General features: G+C 48.4%; 1 protein-coding gene across 4 annotated transcripts in view; it reads right to left on the reverse strand.

Moving 5' to 3' along the window:
* The window catches only part of FBXW9 (F-box and WD repeat domain containing 9), a 503,699-nt gene that overhangs the window by 55,600 nt on the left and 423,422 nt on the right, over window positions 1-24,677 (reverse strand). For all 4 annotated transcript variants that reach the window (XM_069604110.1, XM_069604111.1, XM_069604113.1 and 1 more), the window contains one exon: window positions 3,926-3,991. In XM_069604110.1, coding sequence (XP_069460211.1) covers window positions 3,926-3,991 — 66 coding nt within the window. The remainder of the gene's footprint in view (window positions 1-3,925; window positions 3,992-24,677) is intronic.

Consider the following 24,677-nt stretch of genomic DNA (forward strand, 5'->3'; position numbering starts at 1 on the left):
GGCGGAGCATGACACCGAGAAGAGAGCGAAAAGCTGAGAAGCCGGCCCGAAGGAGAGAGACTGCTCTCTATGCAGGAAGTGTATCTGAAGCCTCACTTTCCTCTGCTGGTCCACGAAGAAGCGCCAGTGAGCACAGACCAACCCCCACAGCAGGCCACTGGAGGTGCGAGAGACCCACAGCCATTGTACACCAAGAAACAAGGTACACCGGCTATAGGGTAGATGGGAGGGCCTAGAGAAATAGTAGCAGAAGTTGCCTAAAGGGGAGATAACCCAAATACAGGGTCAGGGACCCCGGTGGACTTTAAGGAAGTCCAAGGAAGCGAGAGACAGAAGAAAAGCGAGCCTGGGACCCGCACCCATATGAATATTTAAGCCAAGGCAATCTTCCTCGTGGCAGTACCTGGGAAGTGAAGGTATCAGGTCTGCTACAGGTACAAGGAAGAGCAATAACAAGAAGTTTTAGAAGTTGTCTGAAGGGGCAAGACCCCGATTGCATCTAGTGTCGAGTCCTACAGCTATACAGCTAGGGGGGTCTCCTTCAGAACTACAAGTAGTGCTGAAACAAATTGAGAGTGGCTACCTGTCTAAATGTAACTCTGTATAAATAAATTGACTATTTGCTTGTGTAACCCTAGCTAAAAAATGCTTGATATGACTGTACTACAACACTGTATAATTTGTGACAACTCGCCTGTATTTTCGCCGTGATACCCTCGGGTCTGGGCGAGTAACACATGTAATAAATAAAAATAAAAATAAATAAAGTGGGATCTTCCTAGCCACAGCACCTATCAGGTTAGTGTACCAGGTTGGTTGGGACTGTTTGGGAAATCTGGGAAAGACGAGCTGAGCAATAATACTCACACCCATACCAATCTTCAAAACCACACTATCTGGCAGGTTATTGAACCAGATTGAATGTGAGAATAGAAGAAGAAAGGGGATGGAACATATACCCCTTGAACTTTGCTGAGAAACAAATCCCATTCAAGGAGAGTGGACATTATCAGCCGCCAAGAGGAAGGAAACCCTATCTTCACAATACCAGGAGCCGACAGCCTGCAGGTCCAAGTTTGTCTATCTTTTCTGAGTTGTTTTGGGGAAAGAGAGACTCTTGAAGCAAAGTGGACATTGCTATCCGCTAAGAGGAAGGAAACCCTCTCTTGGCAATACCAGAAGTCGACAGCCTGCAGGACCAAGGGTGTCTATCTTTTCTGAGTTGTTTTGCACCTCTTGAGAACTTTTGTGTTTTGGGCTACAGTGGAACTATTGAACTATCAAGAAGAAGAACACACCCTTACACTTTTGAGTTATTAGTGGGAGGGTTAGAGATAAGGTTTTGACACAACAGTGGACTTATTTGCTTTTGGACATACTGACTGGCCCATTAGAACATTTTTTGAGGCAGGAAAAAACCCTCTTAGTATTAGGGCTAGCAAGGAATTTTCCCAACCCTTTTTAAGTTGAATAAAAGTGTATGATAACCAAAATGCCACCCTTGTGTCGGTCTCTTGCTTCCGAACCCTTACATCATTCCTAACATTAAGCTTCAGAAAGAAATCCAATCCTTTCTTTCTGAAGACAGAGTGGATAGGACTCCATTGGATGGGGTTGCCTAAATCAACGGCACTGTTAGTACCGGTGCTAGTGATTCAGGTATTTATCTGCCGGTAGGGGCTCTGATCTACCGGCAGGCCAGGGAGTTGGCCGGTCTGGAAAGGTGCCGGTATACATTGTTACTGGCATTTTATTTCAGGATCGGCCAACTCATAATGTAAGCCTATGAGTTTGCAATTGCCCACAAGAAAGGAGTTGCAGCAAGTCCACTTTATTGCAGTGTGTTTAGGACTCAATGCTCTGAGCTTGCAGTGAGCTTGAAATTCTGTAGTAGAGGGGTCAGTTTTCCCATGACTTGATGCTCATTGCGGGCAACTGCTGTGGGACTGAGCAGGAGCTGTGCTCAATCTGCCAGTGCACTCAGGACCCTGGGGAAAGAACAAAGTATAAACATGCCCACTGACTCTCTGCTCCCACTCTCTCAGCTACGGCGTACCTATAACTCCAGAGGATCCAAGCTAACAGTTTGCCCAGAAGGCCTGACAAGTCAGCGTGCACAGGTTTCCTGAACTGTATGTTGTGAGTGTACACACAACCCCTGCAGCTCTGAGTGAGCAGAATGTCCATGATGCCGGACGATCAAATTTGGCAGTGTACTTTTCATTAGAGATGTCAACAGGCAGGGAGCACATAACACCAGAGGGGCTCACTTGGCATAATGGTGTGATGAATTGCAGGTATTTGCCCCTTCTCCCCAATGGGGACCACCCAACCCCTATGAGGCTAGGGAGGTGAGCCCGCTCCGCAAAACCGTCTATAGGTGTCGCAGCAAGCGGGACCTCACTGGGAGAGACTCCACCTTTGGGGACAAAGACTCCCATTCCTGTGAGGAACTTTCTACACCAACAAATTTAGTTGCATACATGGGACCGCCTGGTAAACTGAAGAATGTGTATCCTTACGGCAATGCAAGATTACACCCATTGGCACAAGAAAAAGATGATGCCTCTTTAATAAGAGACTCCTTATTTAACTGTGATGAGGAGGAATACAGGAGAGGAGCCTGATGCACAGGGGCAGCCCCCCAATTGTGAGGAGAGAAAGAGAGATTGTGAGGATGAGATGACAGAGAACCGGCATATGCAGATGTGAATCTTGGGTCGACCGCGAGAGGAACCAGCAATCCAATGGTACCATGGCCACAAGCTGGACATGGTGACCAGGACGCTGCAGGAAAGGTGCTGATACTACTCGTGCGGGAAGCGTGAATTGCTTCAAACCAGCAACACCAGTACGAAACTGGAGTCCGACACGGACCAGAGAACGTGAAGCCGAGGAGCAGATAGAGGGAGAAAAAAGTCCAGTGCCCATCCACTGGCCCCTACCAAGCGAGAGGTACCTGGGGGACCTGGAGAAGCGGGAGAACGCTGGATATCATAATCAATCATTGAAAACTCATTCCAGTACGCAGGACGAGTTATCAAATGTGCAACAAAGTCAATTAAGAAGTGAAAAGCCTAAAAGAGGGGTGTTGAACCCACACAGCGTTTGAATACTCAGTAAAAGAAGAGGCCGTTTAAGACTGAGAACTTATGATTATGAGATTTTAGAAAATGGTGTAGGAAAACCCAGTTCAATCATTCCTGCAGGGGAGGCCTGGGAGGAAACTACAAGTAACAAGAGTATAAGAAATGTTACTGTGGACAACACTCTGAAAAGGGGGCCACAGAAAGTAAGAGAGAGAAAAGTGTTCTTGAGGAGCTACAAGAATCGATCGCAGAGACTACCTGTCCCACCGAGGGGTGTTATAACTCAAAAGACTATCAAATGAAGTGGAGGGGAGGTCAGGCAAACACAAATCCTTCCCTTGATCTATTTAAGTTAGTTAAAATGTGTGGCAGTGCCAGATAGGGTAGTTTGGATGGAGGACATATTTTCTTTTGGAATTCATGACAACGGATGAGCACCTTCAGTTTCTTTAGGTAGGTAGGGTACTCCCTCTAGTGATGGGGAATGTTATGTCTTCTACTTATAATTTATATTACAAAAGAACCTGAACCATGTCTTCCGAGTGTCCAACTCCTTCTTCCAACCCGCCATAATGGCCACATCATCTTAGGCTCAAGGACGACCAGTCGATCCATGAAACCTTAGGTCACGGTACGCATGCTGCTAGTGTGTAAATTTTGCATGAGCAGGTAGTATATGTGTGACCCCCTGCTGCTCTGAGTTGAAAGTGTGCTTGTGGCCCATCAGTGGCCCAGGGGGACTCATGGTTACCCCAAAAACACCTCAATCAGCTTGGAAGTTGAGACAAAAGGGTTGTCCCACACACAGCAGCCTTACCACACAGCGACACACTTACCCCGTTCACCACATCGCAGTGCACCTGGGAGGAAAGCGTCTGAGGAGGGTCTGTTGGGATGTGGATCTGCAAAGGAAACAAGAAATAAGGTTTACTCCTGAGTGGAGGGACAGGGGTAGTGCTGGTACTGTTAGGGAGGCATGGTATCACAAGTATGACACGACACAAAAGGTACCATTTGAAAACCTTTATTGCAGTTTCAATGGGGTTGGAGAAACTCCTACTTTGTCCTAGTTGAGTACGTCAAATCAAAAAGGCCTATACTAACAAAACCTAGTGCCTGCCCTATATCGTGTACAAAAAGTGTGAAAAAGAAGATATGTATGCAAAGGAACGTTAGTGTTCAAATATAAAGAATAAATGTGGCTGAGTCAGCTCCCTGCCCCACATTGGACAACACAGAATAAGGCGGTACCTGTAGGCAAGATACACTCTGGCTCAAGGTCTTAACACAAAGGAGGTTCAAAACGTGGATCGAGGCACGCCTGGCCTTCCATGCTAAAATCTTACTTTCCAATTTCCAAAACATAGTTCACCAAAAGGTTCACGTCGGTCCCCCCCTGTCGGACTCAGACCTCTCAAACCACAAGTTCTTGTCCGTCTCCCTCAGTCGGGTTCAGACCTCTCACAACAAAACAAGGGATTCCCTTTCACTAACTTATTACACTTCTGGTCTCCCTCAGTCAGGCTCGGACCGTTTCCTAATGTCGAAGACTTTCGGGTGTGTGAGGTTTTATTCTACAGAACTCTGCAGGACCTTTTGACTTTCCAGCTTTCAAATTACACTCCTGTGTTATTTTCCCCAGTGCTTCCTGGCCTGGGTAGTTCACTGTATTATGCACCAAAGTTCAACGTTCACCTTTTTACTCTCCCCTTTTCTCTGGGTTAATTTTGAACACCTCGCTTTTACAGTTAATCCACTTTATTGCTACAAACTTTTCATCTTTCACAGCGACTTTCAAGTGGGCTAGGGCTACTTCCTTTTGCAGGACCACTCCGTTATTCAGTATCGCTGACTTTACAGCTATCGCTACTTTAAGGTTCATTTGCAGGTCTGCCTTTCTTTGCGTCTCATCCACACGAGTGCAGCCTTCAATTGTGTGATATAATGTTGCCACTTCAATCTTTCTTTAGCACACACTGGTCTCTCACGTCCTCAGTAACATTTTATTATATCTTATAATAGAGTATTTGAGCTCACTTTACTAGCCCACCTACGTCCTTTTGGGTGTATTGTGCCTCAGTCAATGGAACGTCGAGTGACAAGCCCCACCAAGGAGGCCATCTTCAAATTATAACCCCAGAGAGATGAGAGTTGGCAAAATGTAGCCTTTCTCCCATAGGGGTAGTAGGCGGGCGCATGTGAATCCATGAAAGATACCAATGCTGGAGAACAAGAGTTACAGGTAAGTAGCATACTCCTTCTCCAGCATTGGATCCTTCATGGATTCACATGCTTTGAATAGATTGCCACAGCAGTAAACATCTTGTCATGCGAAGTGTAATGGGAGAAGGCATACTTTATTGAAACAAGCGTTGCAGGGCGGTTTTTCCGACCTCTGCTTCAGCCTCTCCTTGTCCCTCCATGCAGTAATGCTTGACAAAGGTGTGCACGACTGCCGAGGTTGCTGCGCGGCATATATCTGACAGGGGAATCCCTGCCCACAGCGCTGAAGATCCCACTGCTCTAGTGGAATGAGCATGAACAGGGCCCTATAGAGGCTGATTGTTGGGTGGGCACTGTGGAAATTGTGGCAGAGACCCATTAGGCAATACCTTGTTTTGAAATAGGTCGACCTTTGTTAGGGACCATGAAGGCCACAAATAGTTGACACATGTGCCTGAAGTTCAGTCTATGTAGAACTTTATAACTCTTGAAAGGTCTAGCAAGTGTCTGTTCCGCTGGTGTGGATGGATGCGCAGAGAAATCTTGTAGAGTAACCTCAGTCTTTAAGTGGAAGTTGGATAGCACCTTGTAAATGAAGGTAGGGTTTGTTCTCAGGTTGACCTTGTTCCTTTCAAACGGGAGCTGTGGAGGTTTAACAGATAGCCCATGTACTTCTGACATCCGTCTGAAAGATGTGACTGCCACCAGAAAATCTGTCTTGTAAGACACAAACATTATGTCTGTGGTTGCCATTGGTTCTAACTGAGGTTTAATTAGAGAAGACAGCACAGTGTTTAAGCTCCACTGAGGGGGTGCTTCTTTTCTGAGGGGGGGAAGGTGCGGAATAGGCATCTCATGACGTCTTTTACGATGCAGGCTCAGATAATGGGAGCTTTTCCTTGCTTTCTGGTGTATCTAGAAATTGCTGCTAAATGTACCTCTACATTTGGTTTATTACACTCATCTAATTTTACCAGACAAGGTACGATTTGGTTAGGCTCCACACACAACGGATCCGATTGTTCTTGAGAACACCAAGAGAAAAAACAATCCCACTTGTTTGTTTGTTTTATCATTTAAAGCACGCACCAGACCTGAAGGTATCAGGGCGTGAGTACACGTATATGTTCAGTTTACAAAGTTACAAAATACAGAAGAAGTACAGACTAGATTACAAACATGTGGCAAGGAGAAATAAATAATACAAGGGTATACAGAGACAATAGAGATATAGATGCGGCTCTAATCAAGTGAGGCACATTAGTGACTAAAACAATACAATAACAAGTAGGAAATGGTGGTAGTTCAAAACAGTGCAATAGTAGGGTGGAGACCAGGCAGTGAAAATGAGGGATGTAGTGCTGCGGTTAAAGATAATTTTCATTGAACCATTTTATAATGTTTAGTCTGAAATTTGAGTAAGTTTGCTCCGCTCTTAGGAGTGGGGGGGAGGGAGTTCTAAAGTTGGGCAGCTTTGACAGGGAAGCTATTGCCGCAAATTTCTGTCATTTTGCAGGAAGGGACTGTCAGGCAGTTAGTGTAGGCTACTCTGGTGGGTCGGATTGTAGGTTTTCTATTGATTCTATTTGTCCGATAGCGGGGTGCCGCGTTGTTGAGACACTTGAATGTTAGTGAGGCAGTTTCTAGTCTGATTTTATCAATAGTGGAGAGCCAATGGGCCTGTCTCCTAGCCACCGAGATATGTTCTCTTTTAGTTATTCCTAACCCTGCTCTTAAGGCGTTATTTTGGAGTGTTTCAATTTTCCTATTTATCTGTTAGTTGGAACCGATGTAAAGGGCAGTAGTCCAGTTTGGACAAAACAAGTGCTCTTACCAGTGTGGTGCAGCTACTGTAATCAATTTACATGTGTAGGCTGTGGACGATGCTAAAGCATTCACTTTTTTAGCCAAAGTGACGCTGGAATCCAAATAAAAACCTACGGTTTTTACCTCCTTGGCGACCTTGATCGTGTTGCCATCTATATCAAAAGAGGTGTATTTGTGGCCATGTTTGTTAATGTTAACCGTAGTCCCTAGAATGAGTTCTGTTTTGTCATCATTCAGGCATAGACCGTGGAGTGCCATCCATGCCTGGATGATGAGGTATATTCTATTCACCAAGGCCAGATCCTTGTTGTAATCCCCTGTAAGTGGAATGAGAATCTGGGTGTCATATGCGTAGTTAGTGTAGGTGACACCAAGACAGTCCAGATCATCAAAAAGGGGCTTGGTAAATATATTATGCATGGTGGGAGACACGCAGGATCCCTGTGGAACACCGCAGGTGATGGGGATAGGGTCTGCTGCTGCTGTGGCCGAGAAGACCCTCATAGTCCTACTACTTAAGAAAGATTGGATCCAAGCTATGGCTTGTTGAGAGAAATGCGCTGCTGACTCTAGGTGGTTACAGAGAACCTTATGGTCCACCAAGTCAAACGCTGCAGAGAGGTCCAGAAGTAGCAGTAGTGCAGATTTGCCTTTATCTCTTAGCTCATCGACCTGCGCTTTGAGGTCGATAAGCGCAGTTTTGGTGCCATAATGTTGCCTGAAAGCTGATTGCCGAGTGTCTAGCAGTTGATTCTCCTCCAAGAAATCTTTTATTTGTAGGTAAGCCATCCTATCTTAGATCTTTAGGAGGAATGGTACCGTTGTGATGGACCTATAATTCGTGTTATGGAAGGGTCAAGTGATTGTTTCTTAAGAAGTGGGAGGACCCAAGATTCCTTAAGGTTGCTTGGTATGGTGCCAGAGGTAAATGACGCGTTAATAAGCTTAGAAATGAAGGGTGCAAAATCTCTAGGTGCGTCTTTTATTATTTGGGCAGGGCATTTGTCTCCGCGACAATTGGAAGGTTTGAGCGAGAGAATGATTTTTTTCAAGTATTTGTAGAATGTGTTTGTGGATTCTGCCCTAGCAGCCTTTAGGATTTTTCTGCACTCCTGTGTGAGTGGGAACTGCCTGAAATCATTGAAGTCAGGAGCCAGGTGTTTAAGTTGAAAACCCCTGGATTGTGGTGTTGCACCTGTTGGTTAGTAGCACCTGTAGATCAGGGTCTTGACCAGAGGAATTGGGCGGTCCTGGGAAAGGTGAACAAGCTCTGAAAACCACGGTTGTCCCGCCCATGTTGGCGCTATGAGGATGACAGTGCACTTGTACGTTGCAATCATTTGTAGGACCCTGCGTATGAAAACTGTTGGAGGGAATGCATACGCAAAGATTCTCTCCCATGACATTACGAACGCGTCGCCTAGTGATTGATGATGCGGATATCTGCTCACGACCACCAGGCTTTTCTTGTTCTCCCATGTGGCAAATAAATCGATGGTCGGTGTTCCCCATCTGTGACTGGTTGTTGGCCCTGCTCAGCTGATCTGCAGTTTCAATTTCTTTTCCTGGAAGGTGAAATGCTTGTAGTTGCATGTTGTTCTGGATGGCCCAGTGCCACAGATGTTGGGCTTCTCTGGAGAGTGCCCTTGCTCTCGTGGCTCCCTGATTTTGTACGTAATACATTGTGGTTGTGTTGTCTGTGAACACTCGTACCACTTTGCCTTTGAGTGCTGGTTGAAATGAGTGTAGGGTGTGAGCCACTGCTTTCAGCTCCAGTATGTTGATATACTCGTCCAGGGACCCACGGCCCTTCACTGACAGTTGGTGTGTGTGCGCGCCCCATTCTGTCAGGCCCGGCTCCAGCAGGGGGAGCAGAGAGGCCAGGCTCCCCCAGATCCAGCCCCTGGACCCCCCTAGAAAGGAGGCCATGTCAGTGGTGTGATACACCACTAGTAACCAAGGGAGTGGGGGGATGGACGGCACTCTAAACATTAATCAGCAACCTCAAAGACATTCTGAGAGGCTGAACTGCAGGATTTCTTTTATTGCCCTAGACAATGATTTATGCCCCACAGCCATGAAAGTACAAATAACCAGAGAGATGGAGAGCCACACACACCTCTAAGTGAGGTAGCACACATATTCAAGCAGGCTGCCTACAACTATTTTCTCAAACCTACAATCACAATGTTGGTTTCTGTATTTTAAATTGCGTTTATTTTTTGTGAGAATATAATGGTTTTTCACATCATGCCTAATAAAATGGTTAACTGTATCAAGTTATATAAATGAGAGGTAAGATGCTTGAACACAGATTTCTGCACAAGGTGCGTCACCTGACTTGGTGTCCTTACAAATTACATTCAAAGTATATATTCTGCTGCATTAACTACTTGAGTATAAGTGAAAAGATAAGGTTGGTTGTAACAAAAATGTAATTCTGGAGGGGAGAGTGTAGTAAAATCAAAAAGTGATACATGCAGGGCTTTGAATTAAACATTACCACTACCATTGCTCTGCGCAACATTCCATGACATAATTTTGCATTATGTCTGTACAATTAGAGAAGGGGACAAGCCATTAGCAAATGACTTTTGGTGCTGCCACCAAAAGGTGCAGGTCATTCTCAATTTCCATCTTCACTGGAACACAAGTAACCACATGGATTTTTAGGCCCTGTGGTCTAGAAGTTTGGGACGGGCTTCTGATATTAATGACAGGGCCAAGGCTGATATGCAAACAATAGTATGCAAGGCTGGCCAGAGAAATGACGGTGGTTTTAATTGATTCATAGACTTTTTACCTATTAGGTAAAACCAGAACGCATGCAGTGAATCACAGCTAGGATGGCGATAAAATGTGAGAAGAAACACACATCCTATGGGTGTGTCTGTTCATTTACCCACCTAATAACTAGCCATGGCTGTGCTAATACCTCACCAGAAAAACCTAACGTTTCTAGAACTCTATGAGCAAGCTCTATAACAAAGTAACACCAAACATGTTGCTGTATAGGGCCTGTCAGTGTTATAGCTAAGCATTCTTTTGAGTGTTTAATTACTTAATTACCTGTGTAAATAAGCTCCTGGTGTAATAAAATTCTCTTAATGTGTGTCTTCAGCCAGTTGATTTTATAAGCAATATATTTGTCACTGCCTCTGTGATGCACTGAAGTCATGTCTTAAACAAACAATCACATTCCATCCGTTTTGGCTTGCTTATAGGTATTACACATTTGCCAGGCAATGCCATCATATGCCCAGTTACTGCCACCATTTTCCAGCTGTTCCCATCTTATGACCAGGTGGTACCCTTATGTGGTACCCTTATGGAAGCGTCTGGCAAATGCCTACCCATGCCTAATCAAAAGCCCAAGCCGTTGGCTTTGCCGATGCATGTTGGCTTCTGTTTGTCTCCCTAAGTTAATGTGTATATGCCCAGATGTGGGTGTCTTGCTGGCTACGCCTTGGGAATCAAGCTGCACTGAGCTGGTCCAACAAGGCCCTACCTGAAAATTATTAGCTGGCAAGTTTTGACAAGTTTGATCATGCATACTTACCAGTGGGGCTCCGACCTAAATAGAATGTATCTTTGTTTGGAAGCCTAGTCTACTCTGACAGAATGTTTCATGATTCAAACTGATAAGTACTGACTTCATAACCTTAATCTGTTGAGTAACTTTACAGAGTTTGCAAAGTATGATGTAAATCCTGGGTGATGGGGGTTTAGGCAGTGCCAGAAATTAAACATGAAAACCCACAAAATAAACAAAAAAGAGGAGCGTTTTCTATAATGTTCCAGGGCAAAGTATATAAGGTGTACATCTTTTATAAATAAACATCAGTATTTCAATATTTACTAAAGAGTACAATCAGAGGTTGATTTAACATTTAGACAAGGGACACATGCCAATGCCCCTCCCCTTCTCTACCATCACCCCTCACATGCAAACATCAGGGCTGAACAGGCCCTACCATTGAGGTTGTATCTTTTAACAAGTCTCGGAGGCAGATTATTTACAATAGGATGTGCTATGCCAACTATGCTGTTGATACTCAGTGTCTTTTCACTTTATCAGGTGACCACTCCAAAAACACTGAGGTCATTAATGCCACATACAACCAAATCGAGCTCTGGATGCTGTATAATGGCCTAGCCCTGAATAACTTAAAAACTGAGATTACTATCCTGGGCACCAGCCCCAAGTGGCGCCAGCTTGATCAGTCCTATTCATTCTTTCAAATCGCAGACTGTCTGCTCCCCACTTTGAAAAAACAATTAAAACCTTGGGAGTCACGATTGAGGTCCCATATCAGCAGCCTAGTGTCAAACTCAAAATGATATTACATTATACTTTTGGCACAACTCAGACAATTCCTTGAGGCCTGCAGTTGTGCCACCCTAGCCAGGGCGATCATAGGGAGCCGCCCGGACTTCTGTGGCAGCAGTCTACTTGGGGTAGGCAAAGGAGAGCTCAATCGTCTGCAAGCTGTCCAGAACAATGCAGTTAGGGTCGTTATGGGGATGCGCAAAACAGATCATGTCTCAACAGCAAACCAAGCATTACATTGACTCCCTATTACAAAGAGAATCACGTTTCGTACCCTTTGCATTTCAGGGGCTTGCATGTATGGAATAAGCCCTTTTTATATGGCAGCACAGTTGAAGTGGCTATCTAACAGCCGTAATCTAAGATCCAATAACACAGGGTTGCTTTTCACCCCAAAGGCCAAACTGGTACAGGTGCAAAATGGATGCTTCCCAGCCACAATTCCTCACTTGTGGAATACTCTCCTGCCTGATTTGAGGCTGTGTGCCAGTCTTCCCAGGGTCACACGTGTCCTGAAAACCTTGCCTTTTGAGTAAATGGATCCTTGACCTCCACTAGTTTCTCTCAGGTTTCTCCTTAGGCTTCGCTGAGCTTTATGTTTTTTATTGTATGTCATGTCAGCGCTCTTATGCCCCCGGGCCACTGTCATTGTGCTTTAGAAATAAATTCAATAAATAAATAAATTAGAAATGAGAAAAGGTAAAAAGGCAGTGATCATTGCTGTGGCACTTAAAAAAATATATAGGGTTTTAAGAAGCTGTTTAAGTGTGATTGTTAGGTGATTAGTAATTAAGGGGATACAGATCAAGCTGTGTGAAACAATAACCTTGACATGCATTTCATTTCACTTGGTGTCTGTAAGAGATTTTTTGTAAATTCTCATTCATTGCTATGCTGGAGCTTGTAGGCTTCCATTCAGGGTGGGGAAAATAAAGCTAGAGTCATAAGGGATTCTTTTCCAGGTCAAGCAGAGTGGAAGAAGTGCCGCTAAATGCATTTAGCACCTTTTGTATGAGCTACAGGATTTTGTATGATTTGCCAAGCGAAGTTGGAGAGCAGATCAGACTTAACAAGGCCCCCCTGCCAAATCCTATTGGCATTCCAGCAGCATGTATTTTTAAGTTGGCTGAAATCCAATTGATTCCTATGAGATCTGCCGACTTTTACACGTGGTAAAAGTGGACAGAGTCAAAAGGAATCCATTGCGGATGACTCCCACAATCATTAATTGTGGAGGTGATTTCAACTTTTCCAGACACATAGTGGTAAAGTAAAGATCAAAAGCGATTTTCACCTGTTTTAATCTTTACTTTTCCAGTACTTGGTGGAAACAATTAATATGAATGAATGGCCCCTTTTGCAAAAAACGCAAACAGGAGAATTCTGATCTATGCAGTTCAGGATTCAAAACAAAATGCCCCACCTTAATCTTTTCATCAACATGTTTCTACAATGATGAATACATTGTCAAGTTGGTTTATCATGTGACTGGTGCATTTTTTAAGTAAACTGTATACAATTTAGTATTATTTTAGTTATTGAAAGCCAAACTTCAACACATATTTGTACCAACTTGAGCTCTGCAGATGTTTGGTCAAATATCTATATTTCAGGCTATGCTGAAATTATGGCTTTACCACTCAACCAAAGTGTGTGATCCTCAGCATATTCGTTTAATTTCACTATGCCTTGCCTGTTAAAAGTAGGTGCCCCTAGAAGGGATTCAGTTTGCATTACAAGCTATTCCAAAAAACCTCACTCAGGATTTAATAGATGGCCAGCACAGGCATTAGGATACACACACACACATCTAACTTTGAAAATATCCAGGCCACATTTATTGAATAAAATTGTGTCATTCATTACCAGTGAACACATCAAACAAAGAGTCATCTCGGACAATTGCATTTTATAACCGATATGTAAACAGTATGTACCAGACAATGATGTATAGGGGCATGACAGAGGAGCAAGACCCGCTCCTTCATGCCATACTCCACCAGGAGCGATACCAGGAGGCTTGAATACCCTCAACCAGCACCGTCTGCCTCCTGATGCAGCCCTTACAACCCTAGCACAGCCTTGCACTCTGAAATCAATTAAAATGTGCTGCGAAAATGCAACAAAAAATAACATCAAATTTAATAGTGGACATGAACCATTGATGGGAGACATTCAGAATGGGACTAATGTAGGGGTTCAGTTGGAAAGGAGGGGGCATTTGTGGAATGGGTGGGTGAAGGGAGAATTGTATACATGTGTATGTTATTGGAGGATATGTTGTTGTGCTCTAAATATTGTTAAGATCAACAAGACTACCTGTATTGATTGGGCATGGTATGTTCTGTTCATGAAATAAAAAAATAAATAGAAAAAAATGTAATTTTGTAGGAAACAAAATCTCCTATTCCTTGCTTCAGTATTGTGGGGAGTCTATCTTTCACAACAGGATGGAGGGAGCACAAGCATCCTCTTCGGGGCCCGCTGGGAGTAGCCACAGCGCTCAGGTAGGTATTTGTTGGGCAGACACCATCCATCTGCTCAGCCCTCTCAGAGGAAGAGGAGGCATCACCCTGAATTCTCTTAAGCCAGGCCAGGAAATGCATGCTGGGTGCTGGTGTGAACAGGTGAAAGGGTAGGTAAATGGGAACAGTGATTAGGGCAGCTGAAGGAACGTGTCGTCTGGATGGTGAAAGGTGAAGGAGGATCAGATATAACAGAAAGGGGAGAGCAGATGGGAAGGGAAGACAGGTAGATTGATGTTGCAACACGATTTTACTTGCTTCTTTTTTGCTATGTACTTTTTTTTATGGAGGTGTGCAAATTTATTTTTGGAGATCTGCAAAATCTGGATCAACGCCAGCACTTTGAATAGGGTTCTCCTAGACCCACACCCAATGGAATGTGGGCCCCCTGGTCACAACCCTGGCCCACCCAGATGAACATTTCTGGAGCTGGGCCTGCATTCTGTTGGTGAGCCATCTGTGATCAGGGTTTCTTGAAAAGGTGGATCCCTGAATGGGACTCTCTTGGAGATGTGGGGTGGTAAGAGCCACCACTGCAAACCATCTGTGTGCGACCTTGTTATCGTCAGCTTGTTGTTCCATGTTCCCTTTAGCTGCGGCGACCGATCCACTAAGAATTCTTGTAGCAGTCTCATTTGTAATCTGTATTAGGGGAATGGATGACGACATGGTGCCGAAGAGTTGCATGACGGATCTGACTGTGACCGTGGCGCTGGGTAGAACTTCTTGAGTAGATGGGGTATTGACAGGGCCCTCTCTACCGAGGGACGTACTCGGCCCTTGTTGGTGTTCAAACTGCGCTCTTAGGAACACTAACGTGTTTGATGGCTTGAAGCAGGACTTGCTTGAATTTATTGCAAAGCTGAGGCATACGAGTGTGCTGGACACCTGCTGGAACGCTCTTTACGCCACTCTGTACAATGGTGCACGTACCAACCAATTGTCCAGATATGGATATACATGGTACCCTGTTTTCTTGAGCGACGCGGCTATAGGAGCTAAGCATTTTGTGAATGTTCTCGGGGCTGATCGAAGTTGAAATTGGAGGCCTTTAAATTGGTAGTGGGTTGTGCCCACAAAGAATCTTAGGAATTTCCTGTGATTTCTGCGAATGGCGATGTGAAAGTATGAGGCTTTGAGATCTAGTGACGCTAGGAAGTCGTTCTCCCTTATTGACTTGATATCATCTGCCAAGGTGACCATCTTGAACTTTTGTTTCTTGATAAATTTGTTGAGATTTCTTAGGTCCAGATTTGGCCGCCATGAGTCGTCTGTTTTTTGGATGATGAAGAATCTGGAGTAGGTTCACTTTGCCCCTTTGATGTTGTAGGACTTTTTCGATTGTTTTTTTCATGAGCAGTTTTTCCACTTTGCCCTTAAGATGTTTAGATGCGGCTGGTGTTGAAATATTGGGAGCTTTGGAGTGGGGGTTCCCTGGAATTCTATGATGTGACAGTTTTTTATGATGTCTAACACCCACCTGTCTGTTCTTAACTGTTAAACTAATATTCGGAAGGGTACCTGGTTACTGCCTTGCTCTGCCCAGGTGGCTACACAAATATTTTAAAAAAAAAACAGATGAGCAAGGTCAGGTGAATCTATCTGCTGAGAGTGACCAATTCTATATCTCTGTGTGGGTCGCCCCAAGCGTGGGTGAACACAGAATTATCACAAAATCTGTTTACTGCAATAAAGTTTTATTTTAAGGGCAGTTGGTGTGGTAATACACTGTTTCCACATAACATAGGACATTCAACATTCAGGAAGTACAGGGTATAGTACCTGATTTGGGACAATCAAGTAGTTAATATTTGAGATGATCTGATTCTAATGTGTGTTCATTCTCTATGGCATGGGTGCACAACATAGGGCCCGCGGGACAGTTGCAGCCCTCCATGCTGTTTTGTCCGGCCCGCGAGGCACAAACACATTCCTAATGGAGAGCGGCCCGCAAGCAGCATCGGCCGCTCTCCATTAGGAAAGTCTTTGTTGTCTTCTGGGCCGGACAAAACACTGGCCGTCATTGGCTCAGCACACACGCACCACGTCGCTCCTACGAGCCACGTAGTGCATGTGTGCTGCACCATTGGAGAGCCAGCACTACGGCTGGCGTGGCCAGTAAGGCTTGATGCCGGAAGGCATTTCAGCCTTGCTGGCCACGCCAGCCGTAGTACCACTCACCTTGCCAGCGTTCCAGCTTACCTGCCTTCCAGCACGTCTGGTAAGTGGTCTGTTTGTTTGCGTTTGTGTGTCGGGTCTGTTCTGCTGTATGTTTGTGTTGTGTATGTTGAGATGGGGTTGTGGGGGGGTGTCGGAAGTGTATGAATGTTTGTTTTTGATTGTATGTGTAGTGCATATTGAGATGGGGGTGTGCGGGGTGTCGGATGTGCATGAATGTTTGTTTTTGAGTGTTTGTGTTGAGTATGTTGAGATGGGGGGGTGGGGGGTGTCGGATGTGTATGAATGTTTGTTTTTGAGTGTTTGTGTTGTGTATGTTGAGATGGGGGGGTGGGGGTTTGGGTCTGTATGGGTGCATGCTTGAGAATGTGTGTGCTGAGTTGGGGGGTGGGGGTTTGGGTCTGTATGGGCGCATGATTGAGAGGGTGTGTGCTGTGTTGGGGGGTGGGGTTTTTGGGTCTGTATGGGTGCATGCTTGAGAGTGTGTGTGTGCTGAGTTGGGGGGGGGATTCGTCTGTATGGGTGCATGCTTGAGAGTGTGTGTGCCGAGTTGGGTGTGGGGGGGTTTGGGTCTGTATGAGTGCATGCTTGAGAGTGTGTGTGCTGAGTTGGGGGGTGGGGGGTTTGGGTCTGTATGGGCGCATGATTGAGAGGGTGTGTGCTGAGTTGGGGGGTGGGGGGTTCGGGTCTGTATGGGTTCATGCTTGAGAGTGTGTGTGCGCTGAGTTGGGGGTGGGGGGTTCGGGTCTGTATGGGTGCATGCTTGAGAGTGTGTGCTGAGTTGGGGGGTGGGGGGTTCGGGTCTGTATGGGTGCATGCTTGAGAGTGTGTGTGCTGAGTTGGGGGTGGGGGGTTCGGGTCTGTATGGGTGCATGCTTGAGAGAGTGTGTGCTGAGTTGGGGGTTGGGGGGGTTCGGGTCTGTATGGGTGCATGCTTGAGAGTATGTGTGCTGAGTTGGGAGTGGGGGCTTTGGGTCTGTATGGGTGCATGCTTGATAGTGTGTGCTGAGTTTGGGGTGGGGGGTTCGGGTCTGTATGGGTGCATGCTTGAGAGTGTGTGCTGAGTTGGGGGTGGGGGATTCGGGTCTGAATGGGTGCATGCTTGAGAGTGTGTGTGCTGAGTGGGGTTGGTTCGGGTCTGTATGGGTGCATGCTTGAGAGTGTGTTTGAGGCATAGTGTTTGGTTGGGGGTGAGGGACATGGGGCATAGTGTGTGGTTGGGGGTGGGTGCCATGGGGCATAGTGTTTGGTTGGGGGTGAGGGACATGGGGCATAGTGTTTGGTTGGGGTTGAGGGGGCCATGGGGCATAGTGTTTGGTTGGGGGTGGGGGACATGGGCATGGGGCATAGTGTTTGGTTGGGGGTGAGGGACATGGGGCATAGTTTTTGGTTGGGGGTGAGGGGGCCATGGGGCATAGTGTTTGGTTTGGGATGAGGGGGCCATGGGGCATAGTGTTTGGTTTGGGGGTGAGGGGGCCATGTGGCATAGTGTTTGGTTGGGGGTGGGAGCCATGGGGCATAGTGTTTGGTTGGGGGTGGGGGACATGGGCATGGGGCATAGTGTTTGGTTGGGGGTGAGGGGGCCATGGGGCATAGTATTTGGGTGGGGGTGAGGGGGCCATGGGGCATAGTGTTTGGTTGGGGGTGGGAGCCATGGGCATGGGGCATAGTGTTTGGTTGAGGGTGAGGGACATGGGGCATAGTGTTTGGTTGGGGGTGGGAGCCATGGGGCATAGTGTTTGGTTGGGGTGGGGGACATGGGCATGGGGCATAGCGTTTGGTTGGGGGTGATGGGGCCATGGGGCATAGTATTTGGGTGGGTGTGAGGGGGCCATGGGGCATAGTGTTTGGTTGGGGGTGGGAGCCATGGGGCATAGTGTTTGGTTGGGGGTGGGAGCCATGGGCATGGGGCATAGTGTTTGGTTGAGGGTGAGGGACATGGGGCATAGTGTTTGGTTGGGGGTGGAAGCCATGGGGCATAGTGTTTGGTTGGGAGTGGGGGACATGGGCATGGGGCATAGTGTTTGGTTGGGGGTGAGGGGGGCATGGGGCATAGTGTTTGGTTGTGGGTGAGGGGGCCATGGGGCATAGTGTTTGGTTGGGGGTGGGAGCCATGGGGCATAGTGTTTGGTTGGGGGTGGGGGACATGGGCATGGGGCATAGTGTTTGGTTGGGGGTGAGGGGGCCATGGGGCATAGTGTTTGGTTGGGGGTGAGGGGGCCATGGGGCATAGTGTTTGGTTGGGGGTGGGAGCCATGGGGCATAGTGTTTGGTTGGGGGTGGGAGCCATGGGCATGGGGCATATTGTTTGGTTGGGGGTGAGGGGGCCATGGGGCATAGTGGTTGGTTTGGGGTGAGGGGGCCATGGGGCATAGTGTTTGGTTGGGGGTGGGAGCCATGGGGCATAGTGTTTGGTTGGGGGTGGGGGGCATGGGGCATAGTGTTTGGTTGGGGGTGAGGGGGCCATGGGGCATAGTATTTGGGTGGGGGTGAGAGGGCCATGGGGCATAGTGTTTGGTTGGGGGTGGGAGCCATGGGGCATAGTGTTTGGTTGGGAGTGGGGGACATGGGCATGGGGCATAGTGTTTGGTTGGGGGTGAGGGGGCCAAGGGGCATAGTGTTTGGTTGGGGGTGGGAGTCATGGGGCATAGTGTTTGGTTGGGGGTGGGAGCCATGGGCATGGGGCATAGTGTTTGGTTGAGGGTGAGGGACATGGGGCATAGTGTTTGGTTGGGGGTGGGAGCCATGGGACATAGTGTTTGGTTGGGGTTGAGGGGGCCATGGGGCATAGTATTTGGGTAGGGGTGAGGGGGCCATGGGGCATAGTGTTTGGTTGGGGTGGGGGACATGGGCATGGGGCATAGTGTTTGGTTGGGGGTGAGGGGGCCATGGGGCATAGTATTTGGGTGGGGGTGAGGGGGCCATGGGGCATAGTGTTTGGTTGGGGGTGGGAGCCATGGGCATGGGGCATAGTGTTTGGTTGAGGGTGAGGGACATGGGGCATAGTGTTTGGTTGGGGGTGGGAGCCATGGGGCATAGTGTTTGGTTGGGGGTGGGGGACATGGGCATGGGGCATAGTGTTTGGTTGGGGGTGAGGGGGCCATGGGGCATAGTATTTGGGTGGGGGTGAGGGGGCCATGGGGCATAGTGTTTGGTTGGGGGTGGGAGCCATGGGGCATAGTGTTTGGTTGGGGGTGGGAGCCATGGGCATGGGGCATAGTGTTTGGTTGAGGGTGAGGGACATGGGGCATCGTGTTTGGTTGGGGGTGGGAGCCATGGGGCATAGTGTTTGGTTGGGAGTGGGGGACATGGGCATGGGGCATAGTGTTTGGTTGGGGGTGAGGGGGCCATGGGGCATAGTGTTTGGTTGTGGGTGAGGGGGCCATGGGGCATAGTGTTTGGTTGGGGGTGAGGGGGCCATGGGGCATAGTGTTTGGTTGTGGGTGAGGGGGCCATGGGGCATAGTGTTTGGTTGGGGGTGGGAGCCATGGGGCATAGTGTTTGGTTGGGGGTGAGGGGGCCATGGGGCATAGTGTTTGGTTGGGGGTGAGGGGGCCATGGGGCATAGTGTTTGGTTGGGGGTGAGGGGGCCATGGGGCATAGTGTTTGGTTGGGGGTGAGGGGGCCATGGGGCATAGTGTTTGGTTGGGGGTGGGAGCCATGGGGCATAGTGTTTGGTTGGGGGTGGGGGACATGGGCATGGGGCATATTGTTTGGTTGGGGGTGAGGGGGCCATGGGGCATAGTGTTTGGTTTGGGGAGAGGGGGCCATGGGGCATAGTGTTTGGTTGGGGGTGGGAGCCATGGGGCATAGTGTGTGGTTGGGGGTGGGGGACATGGGCATGGGGCATAGTGTTTGGTTGGGGGTGAGGGGGGCATAGTATTTGGGTGGGGGTGAGAGGGCCACGGGGCATAGTGTTTGGTTGGGGGTGGGAGCCATGGGGCATAGTGTTTGGTTGGGAGTGGGGGACATGGGCATGGGGCATAGTGTTTGGTTGGGGGTGAGGGGGCCATGGGGCATAGTGTTTGGTTGGGGGTGGGAGTCATGGGGCATAGTGTTTGGTTGGGGGTGGGAGCCATGGGCATGGGGCATAGTGTTTGGTTGAGGGTGAGGGACATGGGACATAGTGTTTGGTTGGGGTTGAGGGGGCCATGGGGCATAGTGTTTGGTTGGGGGTGAGGGGGCCATGGGGCATAGTGTTTGGTTGGGGGTGGGAGCCATGGGGCATAGTGTTTGGTTGGGGGTGGGAGCCATGGGCATGGGGCATAGTGTTTGGTTCAGGGTGAGGGACATGGGGCATAGTGTTTGGTTGGGGGTGGAAGCCATGGGGCATAGTGTTTGGTTGGGAGTGGGGGACATGGGCATGGGGCATAGTGTTTGGTTGGGGGTGAGGGGGCCATGGCGCATAGTGTTTGGTTGTGGGTGAGGGGGCCATGGGGCATAGTGTTTGGTTGGGGGTGGGAGCCATGGGGCATAGTGTTTGGTTGGGGGTGGGGGACATGGGCATGGGGCATAGTGTTTGGTTGGGGGTGAGGGGGCCATGGGGCATAGTGTTTGGTTGGGGGTGAGGGGGCCATGGGGCATAGTGTTTGGTTGGGGGTGGGAGCCATGGGGCATAGTGTTTGGTTGGGGGTGAGGGGGCCATGGGGCATAGTGTTTGGTTGGGGGTGGGAGTCATGGGGCATAGTGTTTGGTTGGGGGTGGGAGCCATGGGCATGGGGCATAGTGTTTGGTTGAGGGTGAGGGACATGGGGCATAGTGTTTGGTTGGGGGTGGGAGCCATGGGACATAGTGTTTGGTTGGGGTTGAGGGGGCCATGGGGCATAGTATTTGGGTGGGGGTGAGGGGGACATGGGGCATAGTGTTTGGTTGGGGTGGGGGACATGGGCATGGGGCATAGTGTTTGGTTGGGGGTGAGGGGGTCATGGGGCATAGTATTTGGGTGGGGGTGAGGGGGCCATGGGGCATAGTGTTTGGTTGGGGGTGGGAGCCATGGGCATGGGGCATAGTGTTTGGTTGAGGGTGAGGGGCATGGGGCATAGTGTTTGGTTGGGGGTGGGAGCCATGGGGCATAGTGTTTGGTTGGGGGTGGGGAACAAGGGCATGGGGCATAGTGTTTGGTTGGGGGTGAGGGGGCCATGGGGCATAGTGTTTGGTTGGGGGTGAGGGGGCCATGGGGCATAGTGTTTGGTTGGGGGTGGGAGCCATGGGGCATAGTGTTTGGTTGGGGGTGGGGGACATGGGCATGGGGCATATTGTTTGGTTGGGGGTGAGGGGGCCATGGGGCATAGTGTTTGGTTTGGGGAGAGGGGGCCATGGGGCATAGTGTTTGGTTGGGGGTGGGAGCCATGGGGCATAGTGTTTGGTTGGGGGTGGGGGACATGGGCATGGGGCATAGTGTTTGGTTGGGGGTGAGGGGGCCATGGGGCATAGTATTTGGGTGGGGGTGAGATGGCCACGGGGCATAGTGTTTGGTTGGGGGTGGGAGCCATGGGGCATTGTGTTTGGTTGGGAGTGGGGGACATGGGCATGGGGCATAGTGTTTGGTTGGGGGTGAGGGGGCCATGGGGCATAGTGTTTGGTTGGGGGTGGGAGTCATGGGGCATAGTGTTTGGTTGGGGGTGGGAGCCATGGGCATGGGGCATAGTGTTTGGTTGAGGGTGAGGGACATGGGGAATAGTGTTTGGTTGGGGGTGGGAGCCATGGGACATAGTGTTTGGTTGGGGTTGAGGGGGCCATGGGGCATAGTGTTTGGTTGGGGGTGAGGGGGCCATGGGGCATAGTGTTTGGTTGGGGGTGGGAGCCATGGGGCATAGTGTTTGGTTGGGGGTGGGGGACATGGGCATGGGGCATAGTGTTTGGTTGGGAGTGAGGGGGCCATGGGGCATAGTGTTTGGTTGGGGGTGGGAGCCATGGGGCATAGTGTTTGGTTGGGAGTGGGGGACATGGGCATGGGGCATAGTGTTTGGTTGGGGGTGAGGGGGCCATGGGGCTTAGTGTTTGGTTGGGGGTGGGAGCCATGGGACATAGTGGTTGGTTGGGGGTGGGGGACATGAGCATGGGGCATAGTGTTTGGTTGGGGGTGAGGGACATGGGGCATATTGTTTGGTTGGGGGTCGGAGCCATGGGGCATAGTGTTTGGTTGGGGGTGAGGGGGCCATGGGGCATAGTGTTTGGTTGGGGGTGAGAGCCATGGGGCATAGTGTTTGGTTGGGTGTGGGGGACGTGGGCATGGGGCATAGTGTTTGGTTGGGGGTGAGAGCCATGGGGCATAGTGTTTGGTTGGGTGTGGGGGACATGGGCATGGGGCATAGTGTTTGGTTGGGGGTGAGGGACATAGGGCATAGTGTTTGGTTGGGGGTGAGGGGGCCACCCAAGATACACAAAAGCCTACGGAACCATGGCAAACTTTGAAATGGAACACCTCTCGACAGACACCAATCCTTACAAAAGTAACATCAAGTTGTGGATGTGGTCGATGGATGGACTGTTATTTGCGGTTTTTTTCTCCTTTTTTCGTTTTTGTGGGTCACAGATGAAGAGGAAGTTGTCATTCTCTCCTCTGATGTAGACCTTTTATAGGCTTTTGGCCTATCTGATTTGCCTTCAACCTCGCTTCTAGAGGATTCTGCCTCTGAAGGCGGGTATCTGCCTACTTTGAGATGAAGGGCCAGTCTTCTCTTCATATCCTTGAGGGTTTTGGTGCTAAAGGTAGCATAGATCTCACAATCCTCCTGAATGTGATTAGGGTAGAGCAGTATATGCATTCAGAATGTTACCCTCATAAACATTATTAATACCACATGACTGGCATGCCTTAAACAGAGCTTTCCGTTTTTCCTCCATATTAAGAGAAAATAAGAAGCACTTATCCATCTAGATGATGTATTTGTAAAGGTGTGAAGACATTTTGCGAGTTTTTGTGGGTTCTTGACTTTCTTCTCCAGGAGAGAAGGCCTTCAGGATGCCTCAGCACGATGTGCGGTCAGAATCTGAAGATGGCCTCCTGCGTGGGGCTTGTTACTCGACGTCCCATTGGCTGAAGCACAATACACCCAAAAGGACATAGATGGGCTACTAAAGTGAGCTTAAAAACTATTATAAGCTATAATAAAACGTTACTGAGGATTCCCAGCCTGTCAGCGGGGAATATTCAAAGCATGTGAATCCATGAAAGATCCAATGCCGGAGAAAGGGAGGAGTAGCGTGTCTCGCCATCAGTTGCCTCACTCCCATTCCGGAAGACCCCTCACACAGGTGATCCTCCCGCACTGGTCCACCCCCAGGGTCTGGATCCAAGGTGATGTCTGTGCCATAGCCACCTGAGAGAGAGATTCCCTGGGGACCAGCAGGTGAGACACCCTTTGGTTTCTCACAGTCCTAACAGTTGAGGAGATGACAGGTAAAGGCAGAGGGATTGGTAAAAATGAAGGAAAATCCAGGTAAGTACTTTGTGTATGGAATTCTGCTGGCCTTATGTCACGTGAAACATGGTTCAAGTCTCTCTATTGCAGGATTCATTGAATATGCTCTTGCCTGTGACTTGAACAGTGCAGTGACTAAGTTGCGCACCTTCCTTAAAGCAGTGCTTCTGGTGCGGCTCAGGTGCTGGTGTGTCTGGGCTGAAGGGTAGTTTGGAAAACATACACATGACCAGAGTATCAATATATTAATTTTTACTTAGAACTTAGTTTATAGTAGGATTTTAACAAGCAGAATTTCAACTACAAGCCCATAAAGATTTGCACCGCCCCATTCGCCCAGACATTAGTGCCTCTTCAAAGCAGAGGTTTGAATGCGCTTGTCGAAGCTCCTCATTTGTTTGTATTTGTTTATTTATTTATATAGCGTGCCGGGCTCTGGGGCATCAGGGCGCTAAATGCTAAATGGCTCATGCTGTCTTTCCATGTACCACAATCTCATCACACTGTGTATGTACATTAATATCTTCACACTGTCTTAAATGTGCCCCAATTGCCTCTGAATTGTCTATGCAAGTGTATTAACTGGTTCAAACTGTCTTTCCAGGTGTCCCCTAACACGACACACTATCCACATGGCCCAGGATTTTAAGAGTGTCTTCCCATATACCACAAGTTCATCTCACTGTGTGTCCACGGCCGAATCACTTCACAATGCCCATCAACAAACCATGTTCCTAGGGCACTCATTTCAAAGAGTTCTTTGGACCACTAAAGGCAAATACAATGCTTGCAAAGGGTCTGAAAGGAGTGTAAAGACATTTTAATACATTTTGAAGCCATACTAAATCAGGCTCACACACAGGGATTTAGAAATGGGTAGAAATGACAATTCATCTGATCATGGACTAAATCTATATCTGAAACGGATACCCCCGAAATTACCAGTAAAAATCTCACGTAAACACTCCCCCTCTTAGATCCCGCCATGAAGATTCATATTCGCCTATTTAGAAATGGGGTGGTCTCCCTTTTCACCATGAGCCAATTTAAACCTAATTTCTCCCAAGGACTCAGAGGTGAA

The sequence above is a fragment of the Ambystoma mexicanum genome, chromosome 3q (genome assembly GCF_040938575.1).
Source record: "Ambystoma mexicanum isolate Mex_15411 chromosome 3q, UKY_AmexF1_1, whole genome shotgun sequence".
Lineage (NCBI taxonomy): Eukaryota > Metazoa > Chordata > Amphibia > Caudata > Ambystomatidae > Ambystoma > Ambystoma mexicanum.